General features: G+C 40.8%; 1 protein-coding gene across 2 annotated transcripts in view; it reads right to left on the reverse strand.

Moving 5' to 3' along the window:
- CUEDC1 (CUE domain containing 1) overlaps nucleotides 1-20,356 on the reverse strand; it is a 150,293-nt gene that overhangs the window by 81,460 nt on the left and 48,477 nt on the right. For both annotated transcript variants that reach the window (XM_072137113.1, XM_072137115.1), the window contains exon 4: nucleotides 4,555-4,681. In XM_072137113.1, the coding sequence (XP_071993214.1) occupies nucleotides 4,555-4,681 (127 nt within the window). The remainder of the gene's footprint in view (nucleotides 1-4,554; nucleotides 4,682-20,356) is intronic.

Consider the following 20,356-nt stretch of genomic DNA (forward strand, 5'->3'; position numbering starts at 1 on the left):
TATCAAAAACCTCTACACATGTTCATCTATAACATTTAGGAGGTGTGAAGCTAAATATTTTTGGATTTTTAATACAAATTTACAATTTGAAACAAATTACATGAAGGTGCACATGTCTAAACTCCTTAATGGAATTCTGAAAATAGGGCAAGTGTCTGCTTTCAGAAAATATATGGTTTCCTGGGGTTTAGTATAATTCTTAATGCTATAACTTCAGTTTTATTTGTACATACAAAACTCTAAAAACTTTTCTTGCCATTAATGCAACACAATTTCCAGAAAGGCCTTGCAGTAAAAGGGTTAAAGCTTTTGGGTTTAATGACTCTCATATGCTTGCTTCCTGTAACTGAGGTATAGCTGGTAATCCCTGCAAGGGCTCAGAGACTCATAAACTAAAGACTTTAGTCATGAATTAATAGACTCATGCATACATGCTCTACACTATAAATCGGGATATCATGGTTAGAGAAACCCATGATACCTATATGCTGTTTAATGCACACCTGGAAGTGACAGTTATTATATGCTGTTATATGCATACATCTACACCGATGCACATGGAATGTGGTTGAATGGTCAGCTCACCTGATGGGAAGCAATCTGTCAAAAAGAAGTTCTGCTCAAATGTGCTGGCAATAGGCTATTGCCGTAAAGGAAAGTTAATTGGTGGATCCAGGCAGATGATGCGTGCATCGTGGATGGGCAGATATTAATAAAAGGCTGACGTATAGAGTGACCAATAATAGAGTCAGCATGCTACTGAGCTAGAGAGTCAGACTTGCCAGTGCTTTATTGTAAAGCTAGCCTAGGCAGTTAAGAGAATGTGCCTACAAACCAGGTCAAAGAGATGAGAATCCAATGCTGCTAGGTAGGATTAGTCTCTGATTTCTAGGAGTTCAAAGCACCTTCGAGGAGGCTCCCAAAGAAAATACAGGCGGTGATAAAAAGCGCATGGTGTTAAATAAATCATTAGATGTATGGGCCCACACTTTATTGCCCCCGGTGAATATTCACCTCTGAAACCAGCTCATATTAAGAAGATAGGAGAATTAGTATGCTGAGGAAGAAATAGAAGCAAACTGCTTAACAGATATATTTATTACCCCCGTCTGCTGATCATTTAGACAATATACAGGCATTCCCCAGGTTACCTACAAGATGGGTTCTGTAGGTTTGTTCTTAAATTGAGTTTGTATATAAGTCGGAACTGTACATTTAATCATTGTAATCCCAGCCAAATTTTTTTTTAACTCTGTAACAATTGGATTTTAAAAATGTTGTGTTGTCATAAGAACCAAGATTACCAATAAAGCTTCATTACAGACACCTGTTACAGCTGATTATCGTAGCCCAGGGCTAAAGTACAGTAAATTACCAACATCCAGAGGTATAGAGCCGTTTGTAACTAGGAATCTTCTGTAAGTCAAGTGTTCTTAAGTCGGAAACACCCACTAGAGCCCCTAAGGCTCATAAGCATCATTTTAGAAGGAAGGAGGCCATGGATAACAAAAATAAAAAGATTACCACAGTCATATTGCCAAGTGCCCCTGGTTTTCCATACTTGATTTTGATATTAGATTTCCTTGAAGAGCATGTGGACTAAAAGCCCACTCTGCAGTGGCCAAACCTCACGGGGAGCGACGGTCCTCGGAAAGATGGCGGCACCCATGAACCGCCATCTTTTTTAAACCACCGGCAATGCTGGGACCGATCGCTGGTGTTACCGGTAAGCATTTGCTGCAATATGCAGCAAAGACTTACTGTCTATGGAGAGGGCTCGGCCCGCGAGCCCTCTCCATGCACCGGGACCCAGCATGTGACGTAATACTACGTCACATGTCGGTAAGGGGTTAATCATCCAGGACAATGCTCCCTGTCACACAGCCAAATGGTTAAAGCAGTTCCTTGAAACAATGAAATGGCCAGCCCAAAGTCCTAATCTGAACCAAATAGAAAATCTGTGGAAAATCCTTTTACAGCAAATAAACCCTCAACACTAATTATGCTCATCACATTTTTTTGCAAAATAAAGGTCAATCAAGTGAGAATACATTGTTCTCTAATTTTGAGCTTTATTGTATATATATTTTACACCAAATTTGCAAATGAACTCACGCCATCTACTGGGCTACAGTGGTTATTGCAACCTACAATAACTTCATCAGCAGGAAATAGGATAACTACTACCCCTGCTGACAGTACAACAGCTTAAAACAATACATCCACCAGATCATTTGGTCCATCACAGTGAGGAATATTTACTCATTTACTCTCCAGTGAATTAGCAGTCTTAAACCATATACCACCATAGATACTATCAATATGATTGGACTATACACTGCGCAGGTGTATTAACCAATAGGGAAGCCGTAACCATGTCTGACAGGAAGTTGTCAGTGCGGGTACCCTTTAACATTGTGCTGGACGCTGCTATGTTTTTCTCCCGGGCGGCGCCTAGTATGACTCGTCATACTAGGCGCCGCCCGGGAGAGAACAATGGCGGCGCCCAGCACGATGTTAAAGAAGACAGAAGACGGGCGCTGAAGCAAGAAGAGGAGCCAGGAAGCCAGAAGAGGAGCCGCGATGACATTGGGGGAGCAGCGCTGCGCAACGGGGCCACCAGAGGGTGAGTATATAAGTTTTTTAAAGGGGTTATCCGGGTTTAAATTTTTTTTTATGGCCGGGCTGGGGAGGGCTAGTTAAACATAATAAACATGGACTTACCCCCTCCGGCGCCGCCGATGTCCCGCGCCACGGTCACTTCGATCCGTGCCCCTGTAAACAAACAGGGGCACGGAAGCAGCGCACAGGGAGCTTCCGGTCCGCGATGTGGACGGCTCCTCCCATCCGTCCCTATGTCTCAGCGTTGTAAGTGCTGGGAGATGGTGCGCATGGGAGCTTCCGGCCGGCCGGAAGCTCCCTGTGCGCCGTGTAATGAAACCGGCGCACGGAGAAGACAGGCCGCGGCGCGGGACATCGGCAGCACCGGAGGAGGTAAGTAGATGTTTATTATGTTTAAATAGCCCTCCCCAGCCCGGACATTAAAACATTTTTAAACCCGGATAACCCCTTTAATTCTGGGCTGACAGTATACTACTGGGGGCAGTCTGTATACTACTGGGGGCAGGCTGGGGTGGCTGTATACTACTGGGGGCAGGCTGTACACTACTGGGGGCAGGCTGTATACTACTGGGGGCAGGCTGTATATTATAGGGGGCTTGCTAAATACTGGGGGGGTCTGTGACCAATGCATTTAGCACCCTCTGCTTATACTGAAGTTAATAGGTTTTGTAATGTAACCAATGATTATCAATAAAGCTTCATTACAGACACTTTACAGCTGATTATTGCAATCTAGGACTATAGTAAATAATCCAGAGAGTTTAAACAGAGGTCAGTAGTGGATGGGGGAGTCCATATCTAGCATGGATAGAGTGTTTTGGAGAAAACTCCCCCTGACAAAGCACGGTGGGAGTGCACGCTTGATATACGCTCCACTCCTCCACTAAAGATCTAGTATACAGGCAGTCCCCGGATTACGTACAAGATAGGTTCTGTAGGCTTGTTCTTAAGTTGAGTTTGTATGCAAGTCGGAATTGTATACTTTATTATTATAACCCCAGTTAAACTTTTTTTGGTCACTGCGACAATTGGATTTTAAAAATGTTGGGTTGTCATAAGAACCAGACACCTGTGATAACTGTTATAGCTGTTTATTGTACCCTAGGACTAAAGTACAGCAAATTACCAAAATCCAAAGGTCCGTTTGTAACTAGGGGTCGTATGTAAGTCAGGTGTTCTTAAGTAGGGGACCGCCTGTATATTGTTGTCTGTTTTAGTTGTATCTCTTTGGAAAACTTAGCACTGGTCTTATTACCTTGCTATACATCTGCTTGATAAGTGATATATAAAAGGGGAAAATATCTGTCCCATACAGAGCTGTTATCATTTAGATGACGAGTCGTTTGACAAATGTTTTTTGCTTACTGTATATAATACTAGTCTTAAATTTGTGAAGGGTGTCCTATCCATGCCATGCAGTTTCATGGGTTGTGCCCTCCATTAGGTCCTATCCAATTTTTTCATATACTGTTGAGTTTTAATTAAAAAATGACACATTTTTAAAATTACACCTCAACTGTAGTACTGGTATTATCCCACCATCATTTTTTGTTTTGGTTTGCTAGTCTTCTTTAGAGGATCCAGACAGTCATTTGGCAACATAGTAATGTGTATGTGCCTTTTTTCTTTCTGTTGCTGAGCCCTTCAGCCCTGTATGTGAGGTATTGAACTGTACAGGCCCTCAACAACCAGAATGATTCCCTCCAGGACATTTACATCCTTTTGAGCACGTCAACAGTGACCCATGGGTAGGATGGTAAAGTCACTATAAAGGGGACGAAGAACTGCCCCTAAATAAAGGCAGGCGTTTCTATGAAAGACCAAAACAGCTGACCTTCTTTTTTATGGGGGTATGTCTAGTTCCTTATGGACTTTAGGCAAAGGCAAGTACATTAAGGGAGCAGCATACTCAATGCAATTAATTACTCTTACCTGCACACTGTCCATCTGCTGGGGTAAGATCCGAAGAAAATCATCAGGCAACTTTCCCAGTAGAGGCGGCCTCCAGTTCCTGCACAGCTTTGGTACCTGAGAGCCACTGACTGGCAACACGTCAGTCCTAATTTAAAATAAAAATAATTTTTATAACAAAAACGGATAATCAATTAACAATATTTTCGGTTTATAGGTTCAAAGGCATTACATGATGAACACAGTTATAAATTGAAGTCACATGGGATGAACATGTACTGCTGAAAATCCCTTAAAATTCAGATGTGCATAATCCTTAAAGCATAAACGTCATTTGAAATCATTTTTATATAGTGTATGGCAGGATCTTTTGAATATTTTTCTAATACACTTTATTAAAAAATTTTGCTTTGTTTGTAAATAAAACAAAAAAAATAAAGTACTCCCTCCCATAGGAATTCCAATATGTAACAGTGTGTGTGTCTATGGAGGCTGCATGAGTTCACATCTGATCTCCCGGTGTTTGGTTAAACAACTCTGGTAGTGAGGATTAATTCCTTTTACTTTCAGCTTGATGTTTGAAAATTATGCTTAAAGCATACTGCAGCAAGGGTTAACACTCACAACTCTGTAGAAAACAGGAGAGAAGAGAGAGATCTGTCTTCAATACTGTAGATGTATTTTCCCTAGCAACGTAAAAGTAACATTGTAACTAGGGGGCACTTTGCACTTTACAAACTAAGCAGAATTCGTTAATGAAGTATATTAGAAAAATGTTCACAACTGCCCCCTCCCCACTATATCAAAATAACACTCTCATAACATGGTAAGGACTACATTGTTTTTGAGAGGTGGTCTTGTTACTTATTTTAACTGCACAAGATGCTTTGTTCAATATATACTAAAACCATTACTATGTGGACGATCCTATTTATTCGCTATCAGTTTATCTTGATTCATATATCATTTGCCTCCTACTTATGTCCGGGTACGATTGTTTTGTCTGTGGATCATTATCTGTTTTTGTATTTTGTTTACCACAATGATTAAACCTATGCGCATTCTATTTTTGTATTTTATTGTGCGAATAAAGATTAATACATAATTTTTTATTGCAAATGTCTACAGTTATGCCTTTTTTTACATTTGGGTATGTAGGAGCAGTTCTTTGCCATTGGCCTGGGTGCTACTTTTTGTTGGGGGTGACATGTCATACAGCTGTATTCAGCCCCCCCCCATATCTGTTCCTAATTTTTTATATATATTGCAGTATATGGTAGATTTACTATTTACTGTAACAGTGTGCAGCTGACACACTGTTGCTGATCTGCATAAATTATAGATCCTGGAGTCTGGCTGTTACTGAGACAGATTATTGTTCCCCATTGAGTCACTAGTACTGATGAGCTTTGTCAATAGGGCATCTTTGATTGATGCCAGCATTAATCGCAGGTATGTGGTTGTGTGGAGAGGGCTCAGCTGTAAACCATTTCCATACTCCCATTACAGCCTGCCAACTACAATTATGGCAGCTTGGACCAAAATTAGAGAACAATATATGATCACTTGATTTTTTCATATATAAAACAATCTCCATTGATCAACATTTGAAGGATTTTTTTGGAAGGGGTACACCAGGTCGCCAGAACAGTGTTTTACAAATTATATAAAAATCACTATGAAACCTTTATTTTGCAAAAAATGTGATGATCATAATTGGAGAACAGCAATGACTAGCACAAAGATTATAATTATATTTTTTTATGTAATTTTGAATAAAGGCAATAAAAAGTGATCAACAAAACATATGTACTCCAGAATGATACTGTTGCAAAGTACAAAAAAACAAACCATCAACCAGCTTGGAAGACAGCGATGCAAAAATGATAGATTTTTCCCACATTAGGGTTTTATTTGGCAAATTTAGTAAAACATAAGAAAAAATATTCAAGTCTGGTATCCCAGTAATCGTATTGACCCATAGAATAAAGATAACATGATTAACATGATAACAGAATTGATGCTTTTCTACTCCTGACCTCAAAAAAAGTTCCTACATTTTCAACAATAGGGGATACCAACCCCAATATGGTAACACTGGAAAAAGCCGTCACACAGCCCCAATAACGAAAAAGCGAAAATTTTATAGCCTGCAAAATGGGCCAATGAGGAAACTAAAATCCTGGCAGCTGCAGGTCCCGCCTTCCCTTCTATGCCTCGCTCTTCCCCCATAAAACAAGTAACAGCCACATATGGGGGGGGGGGTCTCAGTACTCGGGAGAAATTGCATAACAAATTGTATGGTGGGTTTTCTCTTTTTATCTTTTGAAAATGTGTAAATTTTTAGGGCTAAATGAATGTATAACCGCTAAATTTTCACCTCCATTTTGATTCAATTACTATGAAGCTCTCAAGGGGTTAACAATCAAAATTTTGAAACTCCAATTGTCACTGTGGCAAAAAAAAATTGTCTGCAAAAACCTGCAAACAGAGGGTGTATCCTTTTGCACTTTCAAGAGGACGGGGAGTATCACCAAGTGCTCACAGGTGTAAGGATTTCCTTCAAAACACACTTGCCGCATGGACTTTTCTTTTAAACTCATACAATATATACACACACATATCAACATAGAGACACACACATAACAGCATATACAAAGCATACACACTCATACAGCATATACACACTAATAGACTCTATAAACACACATACAGTATATAGACATCACACACATAATATATACACACCATACATCACATACAAACACACACACACACACACATACACATACATACATGCACAGCATAGCATAGCATAGCATAGCTGAAGAGGAGTGCAAATCCGTAGACCCGTGGAATGGGACTCCAATATAATCCAAAAAAGACAGCAGCACTACAAATAGTGTAAAATGTTTTCTTTATTCCAGTGATTTTCAACCTTTTTTGAACTGCGGCACACTTTTTATACTTAGAAAATCCAGGGGAACACCACCAACCAAAATAGCACAAAATGACACTAAAACAGTCATATTGTACATATTGTTAACCCCTTAACGCTGAAGCCACTTTTCACCTTCCTGACACGGCCCATTTTTTCAAATCTGCCCTGTGTGACTACAAATGGTTATAACTTTGAAACGCTTTAACATATCCAAGTGATTTTAAAATTGTTTTCTCGTGACACTTTGTACTTCATGTTAGCTGAAAAATTTTGGTGGTATGTTTTGCATTTATTTATGAGAAAATCAGATATTTGGTGAAAATTTGGAAAAATTCTCGATTTTCAAACTTCAAAATGTTCTACTTTTTTCACACATAGTCATAACAGCAAAAAAATGTAATAACTAACATTAACCGAATGTCTACTTTATGTGGACATGTTTTTTTATGCATACTCTTATTTTTGTAAGATGTTATGGGCCTTTGAACATTAGGTGCGATTTTTCACATTTTCATAAAAACCGCAAAATCCTGCTACTGAGGGACCTGCTCAGGTTTCAAATCACTTTGAGAGACCTAAATAAAAGTAAAACCCCTTAAATTACCCCATTATATAAACTACACCCCTCAACGTACATAAAACAACTTTTATGAAGTTTATTAACCCTTTAATTGTTTTACAGGGGTTAAAACAAAATCGGATACAATTTTGAAAGTACATTTTTTTTGGCTAAATTAATGTGTTTTTCAAACAATGTACAAATTCTCAGTGGATAAAATACCAAAACGCTCCACAAAATTTGATACCCAATCCCTCCCGCATATAACAATCCCCCATATTTGGTGGTGACTGCTGTATGGGCATCAAAGAGAAGCTGCGCCATTCAGAGCAGATTATGCATTGTCACTTTTTATTGGCTATACAATCTTTATTTTTTTGGACATATAAGGGCTTATTTTTTGCGACATGAGATGCACTTTACAAATACTTTATTTTAGTGGGTTATTAGCTTATTGATGAGATTTTATTAACTCTTGAATGTATGGGTGAAAAGAAAATAGTCAATTTTGGTTTCCTTTCTTTTTGTTTTTTTTGGTGTTCGTACACCCTATACAAAAAATACTATATTATCTTTATTCTATAGGTCACTATGATTACGGTGATAGCTCATTTATATAGTTTTTCATTTATTTTTCCAATTTTATTGGAAAAAAAGGAATATAGAGGAAATGTCATTTGTTTTTGCATCGCCATCTTTTCGGGGACATAACTTTAATATTTTTTTGTTGACAGAGCTGGTTTAGGGCTTATTTTTTGCGGGTTGAGTTATCCTTTCAATTGATACCATTTTGGCGCACATAACTTTTTTTGATCACTTTTTAGAACATTTTTGTGAAGAGGAGGACCCGGCTCACGGAGGAGGATCGCGCAGCCCCGGGCACCGTCAGCGCGACCGCGGCGTGTTAGGGGTTAACACCCGCGATCGGAGAAATCTCCGATCGCAGGTGTTAGAGGCGGGTGTCAGCTATAATATATAGCCGACACCCGCAGCTTCTGGCCCCGTCTCCGTTCAGGAGCCAGGGCCAGAAGCTTGACGTAATAGTACTGCATTTTGCGGGAACGCACCTCCCGCCATGCAGTACTATTACGTCAAATGTCGGGAAAGGGTTAATAATATAGATTCTAAATTTATTTTTCTCACTCAGTGTGAAACCTGGGCCTGTTTCGATGAACACAAAAGGCATATGAGCTGGTACTTGTAGTACTCCAGCCTCATGACTATAGTATTTCTCATTTTACATTTCTCTGGGAAACAAAACACAGGTGGCACCATAGTTTGGGGAACTTCCCCGCGGCACACCCGACCATGTGTCGCGGCACACTGGTTGAAAATCACTGCTTTATTCCATGATGTCACGTTTTGGTGAACAAACCACCTTTTTCAATTATATGAGGTAGGCGACACGCGTCGGGTCCTTTCTTGCAGACGTAGGTTGGGTTTTTGACTTATTGTGTTTTCACCTCACTATGTGCTATATTATGTCTTATACTGCTTATTTACCAGCATCTTGATATTTTGTCTAGCAAACCCTATGGAGACAAATATAACAGTTTCACATTTATACTCATATTGATTATCGGTTGTCCTTGTCGGGACTTTATTGTAAACATTAGTTATTTTTTGGTCTCTCTGTATATATAAGCTAAATATCATAAATATCACTAATGTATGCACATAAGTATTTATATATCTTTTTATAACCCCCATACTACTGTCTGATTGTCACTGTGTTATGCCCGCTTTAGGGCTTTTTAATGGCTTTTAACTTTGTTTATGTGTTTGTCATACAATAAAAGTATTATTTTGTTGAACCCACACATATGCATCCTCCTTTCTTTCCTTTTCCTAAATTCCTATGACTTATTGGATGCAGACAAATGTTTGACTTTGACCCTACTAAGACATGATACATCTACAGAGGGTATTAACTTACCTAGTAAAAGTGGAGATTGTCTCTTCTTCACTTCATATCTCTTTTCCCAAATGACGACAGTAAGTAGCTCCTTGAAGTTCCGATCATGGTTGCAGTTGTGGTTTGCGGTTGTAATTACACTTCTGCAAGCTTAGGTGGCTAGCACAGTACTGCTGGTAATGTGGGCTCCTGGGCTGCTGGTTACTCCTTACTTGTTAAGGTAGTCTTGTCATTATTGGGGGGCTCTTGGTAGTCTGTGTGGACTGTCACTTCCTTTCCTCAGCCAGCCAAAAATTCTGTGGAGCCTTGCAGATCTGTTTTAGGGAGGCGCCTCTTCTTTCAGTCCAAGAAGCCGACATGGCCCGAGTAGAGTGAGCCTTCAGGTTAGTAGGAACCTCTTTCCCTTGTTCTATATAGCAGGTGGTGATAGCTGTTCTCAGCCATCTTGCAACCGATGTCTTGAAAGCTTTCTTCCCCTTATTCTTCCCCAGGAACTGAACAAACAGATTATGGTTTATGCGCCAAACGTCTGTGGCCTGTAAATAAGCTAAGATGGAACGCCTTACATCAAGACAATGCCACTAGGATTCCCTGCTTCTCGCAAAAGGACAGAAGAGCGATCTCCTGGTTTCTGCAGAATTTGGATACCACTTTGGGGCTGAATCTTGGATCTAAAGAATAATCTGGAAAGGGTGTCTAGGACCAAAGTGAGATCCCAGGTTGGAATCCGCTTAAGCATCTCAGGTCTGATTCTAGAAGTGGCTAAAATAAATCTCTTGACCCACCTGTGATCCGCAAGGGGGTGATTGAAAAAAAGCATGAGGGCTGAAACCTGGACCTTCAGGGTGCTGGTAGATAACCCTAGCTCCAGGCTCTTCTGCAGGAAGTCCAGAAGCTGAAAAATATGTGGGTTAGCCTGAGAAAGGGTATTATCCCTGCAAAAAGTCACAAACCTTTTCCATATCTTGTGGTATATGGTGTAGGTAACCTTTTCCCTACTTGCCTTGAGAGTAGCTACTACGATCCAAGGCCCTGAGATCCAAGGAAATGGAATCAGGATCCAAGCTGCCAGCTGAAGCTTCCCTGGGTCTGGATGGAGAATGGGTCCCTAGTACAGGAGGTCCTTTCATAGAGGCAGTATTATTGGCTGTTGTAGGGACAAAGACATTAGCAGGGGATACAAGCTTTTCTTTGGCAAGTTTGGGCAGATAAAGATCCCCCTTGCCTGATCCATGAAGATCTTTTTGAGGACCCTCGCAATCAAGGGAATAGGGGGAAAGGCGAAAGAGAGAGGTTGGTTCCATGGGTGACTAAAGGAATCCAGCTGCTCTCTCTTCTTGTTTGCCTCCAAAGAGTAGTAGAGAAGACATTTTGAGTTTTCCCTTGTGGTGAACAAGTCGATTTGAGGTCTGCCCCAGAGGCTGGTCAGCTGAAGGAAGACCTTCTTATTGATGCACCATTTGTTGGGTGAGACTTCCCTCCTGCTGAGGGTGTCTGCTTCCCTGTTTAGGGCTCCTCTCAGATAGGTGGCTGACAGGGAGAGGATTTTCTCTTCTGTACAGGAGAAAAAGGTGCGAGCTAAGGCGGAAAGGACCGGAGCCCCTGTCTTCTCAGGTAGGATGCGGCCGTGGTGTTGTCCGACAAGATGTGGACGTGGTGATCTGTTAGGTGAAGGGAATTTGCCCTCAAGGCTTCCCAAATTGCCCTTAACTCACGGTAGTTTGACAGTTTCCTTGACTGGGAAGGGGTCCAGTATCTTTGGACGAAATGAGAAGGGAAGACTGCTCACCAAACTACATTGCTTGCGTCGGTCATGATGGTGACCCACGGGAGGCAGTGCCAAGGAACTCCTTTCCCCAGGTTTTCCGCCTTTAGCCAGCATTGGAGGTCCCTGTTCACAGAGGACGGGATGGTGGTATGGTGACACACACTTTTGTCCAGGCCTGAAGACCTTCTGTTCCACAACCGGAGGATCCAACCCTGCAGGACACGAGAGTGGCTCTGGCTCCAGGCTACCGATAGAAGGCAGGCAGTAAGAAGGCCCACGATTTTAATCTCCCCCCGAGCAGATATGGAAGCCTTCCTCCTGGAGAATTTAATCTGACATCTTATGCTTGCTTTTTCCGGAGGGAGGAAAGACATCTGATGAGCAGAATTCAACAATACTCCAAGAAATTACTTGTGGGTGGAAGGTGTTAAATCTGACTTCTGTGTGTTGACTAAGAACCCCAGATCTAACAGTTTCTTTAAGGTAAGATCTCTCTGACAATTAGATCTGGTTTTTCTTTCCCCACTATTAGATCGTCTAAACATGGAATGATAGAGACATTCTGTAGCCTCAGAAAGGCCACGACCACCACCATAACCTTTGTAAACACTCTCAGAGCTGAGGGAAGGGCAAAAAAAACTGAAAATGGAGAGTAGAACCCTCTGGAGAGATGACTGAGAATCTAAGAAATCTTTGAGATAAGGGGTGAATTGGGACATGATAGTAAGCATCCCGAAGATCTATGGGGCACATAGAGAAATTGGTGTAAGTTGAGTAGCGGATCTTACCGAGTCCATATGAAACTTCCTGTAGATAATGTTGTTTAGAAGCTTCATGTTTATGATCAGCCAGTTTGATCCATTGGGCTTCCAGACCAGGAACAGTGGAGAGTAGAAACCCGACCAACCTTGCTCGTGAGGAACTGGAATCACCATGCCCAAGTGGATGAGGGATGAGACTTCCTGCCAGATAAGAGAATGAGTGGAGGGCGAGGCAGAACATAAGGGAGGAACAAATCTTGAGGGGAGGGGCACATTGAACTCTATTCTGTATTCAACCTGGATAATGTTCAGGACCAACGGTTTGATGCAATATTCGACCACTGAGGTGCAAACCCTAGGAGTCACCCCCCCTCTGGCGTGACTGGTTCTTGCCTTCCGTACTGTCAAATGGGTTGGCAAAGAGGAAGCCCCCTCCTCTTTCTCCTTTAGGGTAGCTCCAGCAACCCTGTTTACCTTTCCCACAAAAGGAATCCTTGGGATTCTTGTAGGGACGAAAGGAAGCTTTCTTGGTAACTGCCCCATTCTCAGGAAACCCATTCTTATTGGAAGCCTTCTCTAGGATGGGGTCCAATTCTGGACCAAAGACAAAACTGCCGGTGACGGGAACACTGCAGATTTTGGATCTGGCGCGTATGTCCCCTCCTCATTGATTCAGCCACAGGGCCATTCTTTTCAGTTAGGACGCCCTCCTTAGCTGCAAACCGAATAGCATCAGCTAGGAAAGCAGTAGCTGATCTCAAAAGGTGGATACTTTCAAGGAGAGCCGCTCTGGGAGTTCCCTCCCAGATGTGAGACTCTAGTTCCTTTAGCCAGAAAAAGAGAGTCCTTGCTACTGAAGTGGCGGACAAGTTGGACTTAAGGCTGAGCATGGAAGTCTCCCAGGCTTTTTTAAGAAGATCCTCAAAGGGAAGGTCCGTTTTCTTGAATACTTTAGTCATCTGGACTCCCAATCTACCAAGGGGTCCCAATCCTTAGAGACTTCCTGGTCGAAAACAAGACGTCTCCTAAAATTCTTATAAATTATGATCTTCTTCTTGGGATCTTTCCACTCCTCTGTGATCAACCCCTTTAAGGTATCATTCACTGAAAAAAACATTGCCAAGGCCCCGAGGCCGCCAAACAGCTCGTCTTCCCGAGACATAGAGGGAACCTCGTCTTCAATTTTAAGGGTCTTACGTATAGCCTTCAGGAGATTATCTAGCTCATCACCATGAAACAGGTGACGGGATTCTAGCTTCTGACCTAACTCTTGAGAATCCTGTTTCTCAGGAGCAAAAGAACATGAAGGGGAACAAGTGTCATGTGTCAGCAAAAGAACATGAAGGGGAATCAGATTCTTCTTTATCAGAGGAAGAAATGACTGCCAGTCTGGAGGGGGATCTTTCTGCGTTGCCGAAGCGACAGATGAAACCCCCTTTTCCTCTATAAAGAATTTTAATTCGTCCATGAAGGACGTCTTCTCTTCATGAATAAAATTCTCAATACAGGATCTGCATATGGTGTTCTTATATGAGTCAGGCATGGAATGAAGACACATATTACATTTCTTAGCAGCGGTCCTACTCTTCTCAGATCACTCAGACTTGCAAGTTTTTTCGGATCTTTCCGATCTGTCTACTTTACCTTTCCCCTTAGACCCTTGATCTTTCTCCTAAGGGAGTAGGTAAGGAAGATACTAACTTTACTAACATTAGAACTTGCCGTCAGCACCACTTACATGAATAGGCGGGTGGAGTAGGCCCAAGTCTGCATCATCAGCCATGATATGCCTGGGACGGCAAGGAACGTACTTTGCGTGCACACCCATAGACCTCAGATCAACAAGACTACCAGCTATATGTGTTTAAATACCTTATCAGGGAGCCCATCCCCCATGTTGGAAGTCATCACGGAGCACAAAGGATGCCTGGGAACGGAGCCCAGCGGAGTCGTGCCTCCTCGCTTAGTCCGCAACCTGCATCGCCGCTGGAGAGGACGGAACGTCGGATCGAGGGGGGGGGGGCCAGGGAAGCACAAGCTGTACGAGGACCCGGGGGAACCACGGTCTGCGGAAGCCAGCATAACCCCAGGTAAGCCTGCGACGTACCCCACCCCAACTTAGGAGGAGAGAGACCCTCTCTTGACCTGACCCCTGTAGGGACAGAAAGAACACTGGCGGGAGGATGCGGGTGGGAGGCCTTTAACCTCTCTTCTCCCTGTCCCTACAGAGGTCAAGGGGCATCCTCCAAGTGGGTCGTCATGGGAGGACATTATGGAAAATTCGAATTAAAAAAACAAAAACTTCAAATCACCCCCCTTTCCCTAGAACTGATATAAGTATAAATAAACAGTAAAAATCATAAACATATTAGGTATCGCCGTGTCCGAAAAGGCCCAATCACTGCCTATAACCCTGTAACAAAAAATAGCACCCACAGTCGAAATTGCACTTTTTGCCATTTTGAAAAATATAAATTACTATGAAAAGTGATCAAAAGGTCGTACTGTCCTAAGTATGGTAGCATTGAAAATGTCATCAAAAGTTGCACAAAATGACACCACCCACAGCTCCGTACACTGAAGTATTAAAAAGTTATTGGCACCAGAAGATGGCAAAATAAAAAAATAAAAATTTTACAGGTGGTTTTAATTTTTGTAAATGTATGGAACATAAAACCTATACAAATGTGTTATCCCCATGATCGCTCCGATCGAAAGAATAAAGTCATTTAGGGCACAGAGTGAAAGCCGTAAAATCCCAGCCCACAAGAAAACGCAGCAAATGCGGTTTTTCACCATTTTCCCTGCATTTGGAATTTTTTTCCCCGCTTCCAGTATACGGCATGGAATACTGAATATCAGCACTATGAAGGCCAATTTGTTATGCAGAAAACAAGACCTCACACAGCTCTCTACATGGAAAAATTAAAAAGAAATGGATTTTTGAAGGTGGGGAGTGAAAAATGGAAGTGAAATAAAAAACAAAAAGGGGCCAGGTGGGTTTAAAATACTAGGATCCCTGAGACGCTCGGGTGACCTAGCCTGAGTGTCCAAGGCTAATTTGCGTAACTTTTGTAACTCTATATTTCCACAGGATATAGTGTTATAATAAAGAGAAGTCCTGAGGAACACTAAACTAATGGTACATGTCCTTTTAAGCTGGAGCTCCAACAAAATATACTCTTTTTAATTCATGGAAAAATTTTGGATTGTTTAGATGTTAGTTTTGAATTCCCAGAAAAAACATGTATTTTGAATGCTTTTGAAAGCGACTCAGTAAAATGTTATGTAGTCATATGTAGACTTTACTGTATGTTACCTACTAAGGTGTTCTTTGCTCGAAATCGGATGAGTGAGATTTCTCTTAACATATCTCAATGGGAAAAATTGGTCATTAAGGTGACTAAATATGAAAAGATCTATTATAAAAATACAGGACAGTTAAAGAAGTGGGAAGATATTTGGTTTGATTGGTGTAAAGGAATGCATAGTTTAGTTAGAATTTTTTTTTTTGCCCTGGCCAGCCTTATTGATTGGTGGGATAAGAGGGTAGGGAGGAAATGAATGGAGGGGAAGAGTATTGAAAATTCAATATAAGCTATGACATTGCTTATAGGACAGAATTTGTCAGTTAACAGGGATATGTGCAATTTTTGTATATGTTATTATTGCTAATCTATCGGGCTGTTGTAATCGCGCTGTATTGGTGCAAAAGTTGATTGCATAAAAAGAAAATTTATTTCAGATCCTGTAAGGAAGGCTAGATAACTTTCTTGTTGTTTTGTACTGTATTTCTATTCATGTTTCTTTACACATGAATGCCTTTTTGAAGAGTAAAAGTTTTCTATGGAAATAAAAAAAAAAACCCTTCTCATAACTAAACAAATCTACGGTAATCATTTTACTTTTCCCTTGTAACGGAGGTCCTCTTCAACATTGCATTAAAAAATAGGCCACTTATAGCTGCACTTTAAAAGTATAAAAATGTTCAGCATTCATTACCTACTGCTCAGTGCCAAAACAGCAGTTGTGGCTTTATTGTATGTGGAATATATCACTTAAAGCGTAACTAAGCTTTCAAACTAATTTTAATTTTTTTAAAGTACAAGTCCTAATAATAATGTTTTTAACACTTTTTAGACTGTGTATATCTGTTTTGTAAGTTTGAAACATCTTGATCATATTTTATTAGGACTTCTTAGTACAATCTTGCTGCTAACATATGGGCAGCAAAGTGGCTCAGTGGTTAGCACTACAGCCTTGCAGCACTGGGGTCATGGGTTAAAATCCCGTCAAAAGTCTGCAAACAGTTTGTATGTTCTCCCAGTGTTTGCGTGGGTCTCCTCTGGGTCCTCCGGTTTCTTCCCACACTCCAAGTCATACTGGTAGATTGATTAGATTGTGAGCCCCATTGGGGGCAGGGTTTGATTTGGCAAGCTCTGTGCAGCGCTGCGGAATCTGTGTGCGCTACATAAATAAAGGAATTATAATTTAATTTATGCCTTAGTACAAGTCAATGCTGTGCTGTGATTTCAGCTGCTTGCAATGGAAAGATTTAGTTCCAAAATAAATACATGAACTTCTACAGTCTTACACCAGGTGGCAGAATCTTACGCACACACTGGAGGAAGTTTATCAACACTGCTGTGCTAATTATTGGGCCTTATTTTACTAGCACATCTGCACATTACTGCATCTTTCAGAAATATGTTGACTGACATATACACTTGCCAGTATGATTACTACTAAGTGGTCCTGAGCTACAAGTGACAGTACAAATTTAATCTATATCCTCATACGGTCAAGACTAGGGAGAGGGGGCTGCTGGAGATAAAGTGTATGCTGATATGCTGCTATGGTATAGGACCAGCAACAGTACAGGCAGTCCTGGGTTCTTTAGGTTTGTTGTTAAGTTTGTATGCAAGTCAGAACTGTATATCTTATAATTGTAACTCCAGGAAAAAACAATTTTGTCCCAGTGAATATCGGATTTTTACATTTTTTTGTTTTAATGGTACCAAGGATTAAGAATAAAGCTTCATTACAGACACCTTACAGCTGATAATTGAAGTCTGAGCCTAAAGTAAAGCATCCAAAGAGAATCACCAGTGGTCACAGGGGCAGAGGTCCGTCTGTAAATGGTCTAAATGGTACTATAGTGACGATACCTACATTTATATATGCATACCGTTCAACAGCGCAGTGAGAGTAGCTACCTTTTTTTTTTTACAGAAATGTTTTTTTTAACCCCTACACACACCAGGACGTTATAGATACTCACAGACTGAGCCGGCACCAGAAGCAGGGGCTGTCAGCTGTCTATTACAAGCATGACAGCGGTTTGTAAGGGTCTTCCCACTATGGATCGGATCCCCTGTGCCGCTTACCGGTGTATCCGATCCTCTTCTGTGCAGCCCCGAGGTCTGCCCAGTGCCCCGGGGCTGCCCGATGCCCTGAGCAGTCAGACCTCTACCGGGTCTGACTGTAAACTGTCTGCGCATGCGTCTGCACAGTTTACACTGCTCTACAATGAATAAGTATTGTAGAGCAGTGTATTGAACTTGAACCAGCGATCAGAGTATCGCTGGTTCAAGTTCAAGTATGTATAAGTAAAAAAAAAAAAATTAAAAACACTAAAAGTTTAAACATAAGAATAAATAAAAAATAAATACATAAAAATATAAGCCCCTAAAATGTCACTTTCCCATAAAAACACTTAATAAAGTATAAAAACCACACAAATACACAAACCCCCAACACACACACAGATATTTGGTATTGCCGCATCCGTAACAACCTGTATAATAAAACAGAATCATTACTGTACCAGCGCGGTAAACGCTGGAAAAAAAAAAATCGCTAAAAGTGTTCCGAAAAAAGATAATTATTAATTAATACTTTTTAAAAAATGCTCTAAAAAGTGATTTAAAAAGTGTTACTCACTCTAAAATAAGACCACTAAAAAGAACAACTCTTTACGCAAAAAAATAAGCCCTTAACCAGATTCATCAGCTGAAAAATAAAAAAGTTCTCCATATGAAAATACATAAAACCCCCACATATTTGGTATCCCTAGGTCCGTGACAATCGGCATAATAAAACAGAATCGCTATTGGACCCCCTAATGCATATGAAAAGACTGTGATGCTAAAATTAACGTTTTCGCCAAATTACTTTTTATTCAGTAAAATTTGGGACATTTTTTTAAAAAATCTATATAAATGAGGTATTTTCTTAATCCTGCCGACCCATAATATACTAATTTTATGGTATGGTAAACGGCCCAAAAAAAAAAAAAAACCAAAAAACTTCCAAAAAATTGATGATTTTCATTTCCTCCACCAACAAAGAGTTAATAGAATCTCACCAATTAGCTATAGATGCCCCAAAATTATGTAACAGAAAAAATCATCTCATGTGGTAAAAAAATATGTCCCATTAAAAAAAGAAAAAAATTATAACCTCTACAATGTGACAATACAAATCTGCTCTGGATGGCGTCTCCTTCCCTTCTATTCCCGTTCGTGCGCCCATACAGCAGGTTACCACTACATATCAGTGTATCAGGGCATCAGTGTACTGGGTATCAAAATTTGTGGAGCCTTTTTTCATTTAATCCATTTCAAATGTTTAATTTTCGATCCAAAATGAGTGTATTGTCAAAAACAACAATTTGTAGATCGCACCTTTGTTTTGTTTTAGCCCCTAAAAAACCTAAAGGGTTAAACAAACTTCTTAAAAGTGGTTTTTCATACATTGAGGGGTGTAGTTTCCATAATGTGGTAATTTACGATTCTAGCTACTATTTAGGCCAGTGATGGCAAACCTTTTAGGGACTGAGTGCCGAAACTATAAACAGAATCCACCTATTTTTCACAAAGTGCCAAATGCCAATTTAAAGTAACTAAAGCAACTCACAGGTTTCAAACATCTTGGCGTCCTGAGGACACCAATACAATAGAAAGAAGTAGAAATTTGTATTATTATTGTAGTTTCCCTCTAAAGCCCCCTTAACAGGATGAATCACAGATCTGGAGAAGGATCTATAATCATAATGTGGCATGTCCTGGGCTGGCTGTGAATGAAGGCCATAAAGTTTAAAAAAAAGTGTTTTAAACCGCGATACAGCGGTTTAAAACACTAACAAAAATAAGCTCCGGCACCAGCTCACCCTGAGCTGGTGCTCGGTAGTTCCTTTTTATACCTGCCACTTCAAGTGGTGGGTTTCCTTTAAATGAATTTGAAGTACAATGTGTCACGAGAAAACAATCTTAAAATCCCCTGGATATCTTATAGCGTTCCAAAGCTATTAGCACTTATAGCGACAAAGGGCAGGTTTAAAAAATGAGACCGTGTCCTGCAGGCTAAAATAGGCTGAGTCCTGTAGGGGTTAATTACATGCAAAGTCAGTTAAAAATGGTAGCCTCAGTTTCTACCTCTTTCCTGACTGATTGTCCTTCATGGATTCCCTGGTGCGCCCAGCCTTGAGCTGTCACTAAGTCCTCAACATCAAACGGGAACCCTGTCACTAGGTCTTTTCTCTCATAGCCCTATAAGATGCAGTGGGGGAAAAAAAATAGGTCCCTCCTCTCATTTCCATAATAAACACAATGGGGGGTGGGAGGGTTGGACAGTCCCTATCCTTAACAGAACTTTTTTTTCTAGCAAGAAAAGGATAAATATGGTGGCACTGACTATGACATCATCAGTACCTGCCATACTGGTGACATATTGGAAGCACTGCAGCACGGCACAAATGTAGGTTAAGTGACTTTATCTTACGAGGATGTTCTTTAAGTGGAATTCCATTATTGCCCACTGCTACTCACACTCTTTCCAGTGTATGAAAATTGGAATTCAACTTGGTTGGTACATCGCA

The sequence above is a fragment of the Engystomops pustulosus genome, chromosome 2, assembly GCF_040894005.1.
Source record: "Engystomops pustulosus chromosome 2, aEngPut4.maternal, whole genome shotgun sequence".
In the NCBI taxonomy this organism is placed as follows: Eukaryota; Metazoa; Chordata; class Amphibia; order Anura; family Leptodactylidae; genus Engystomops; species Engystomops pustulosus.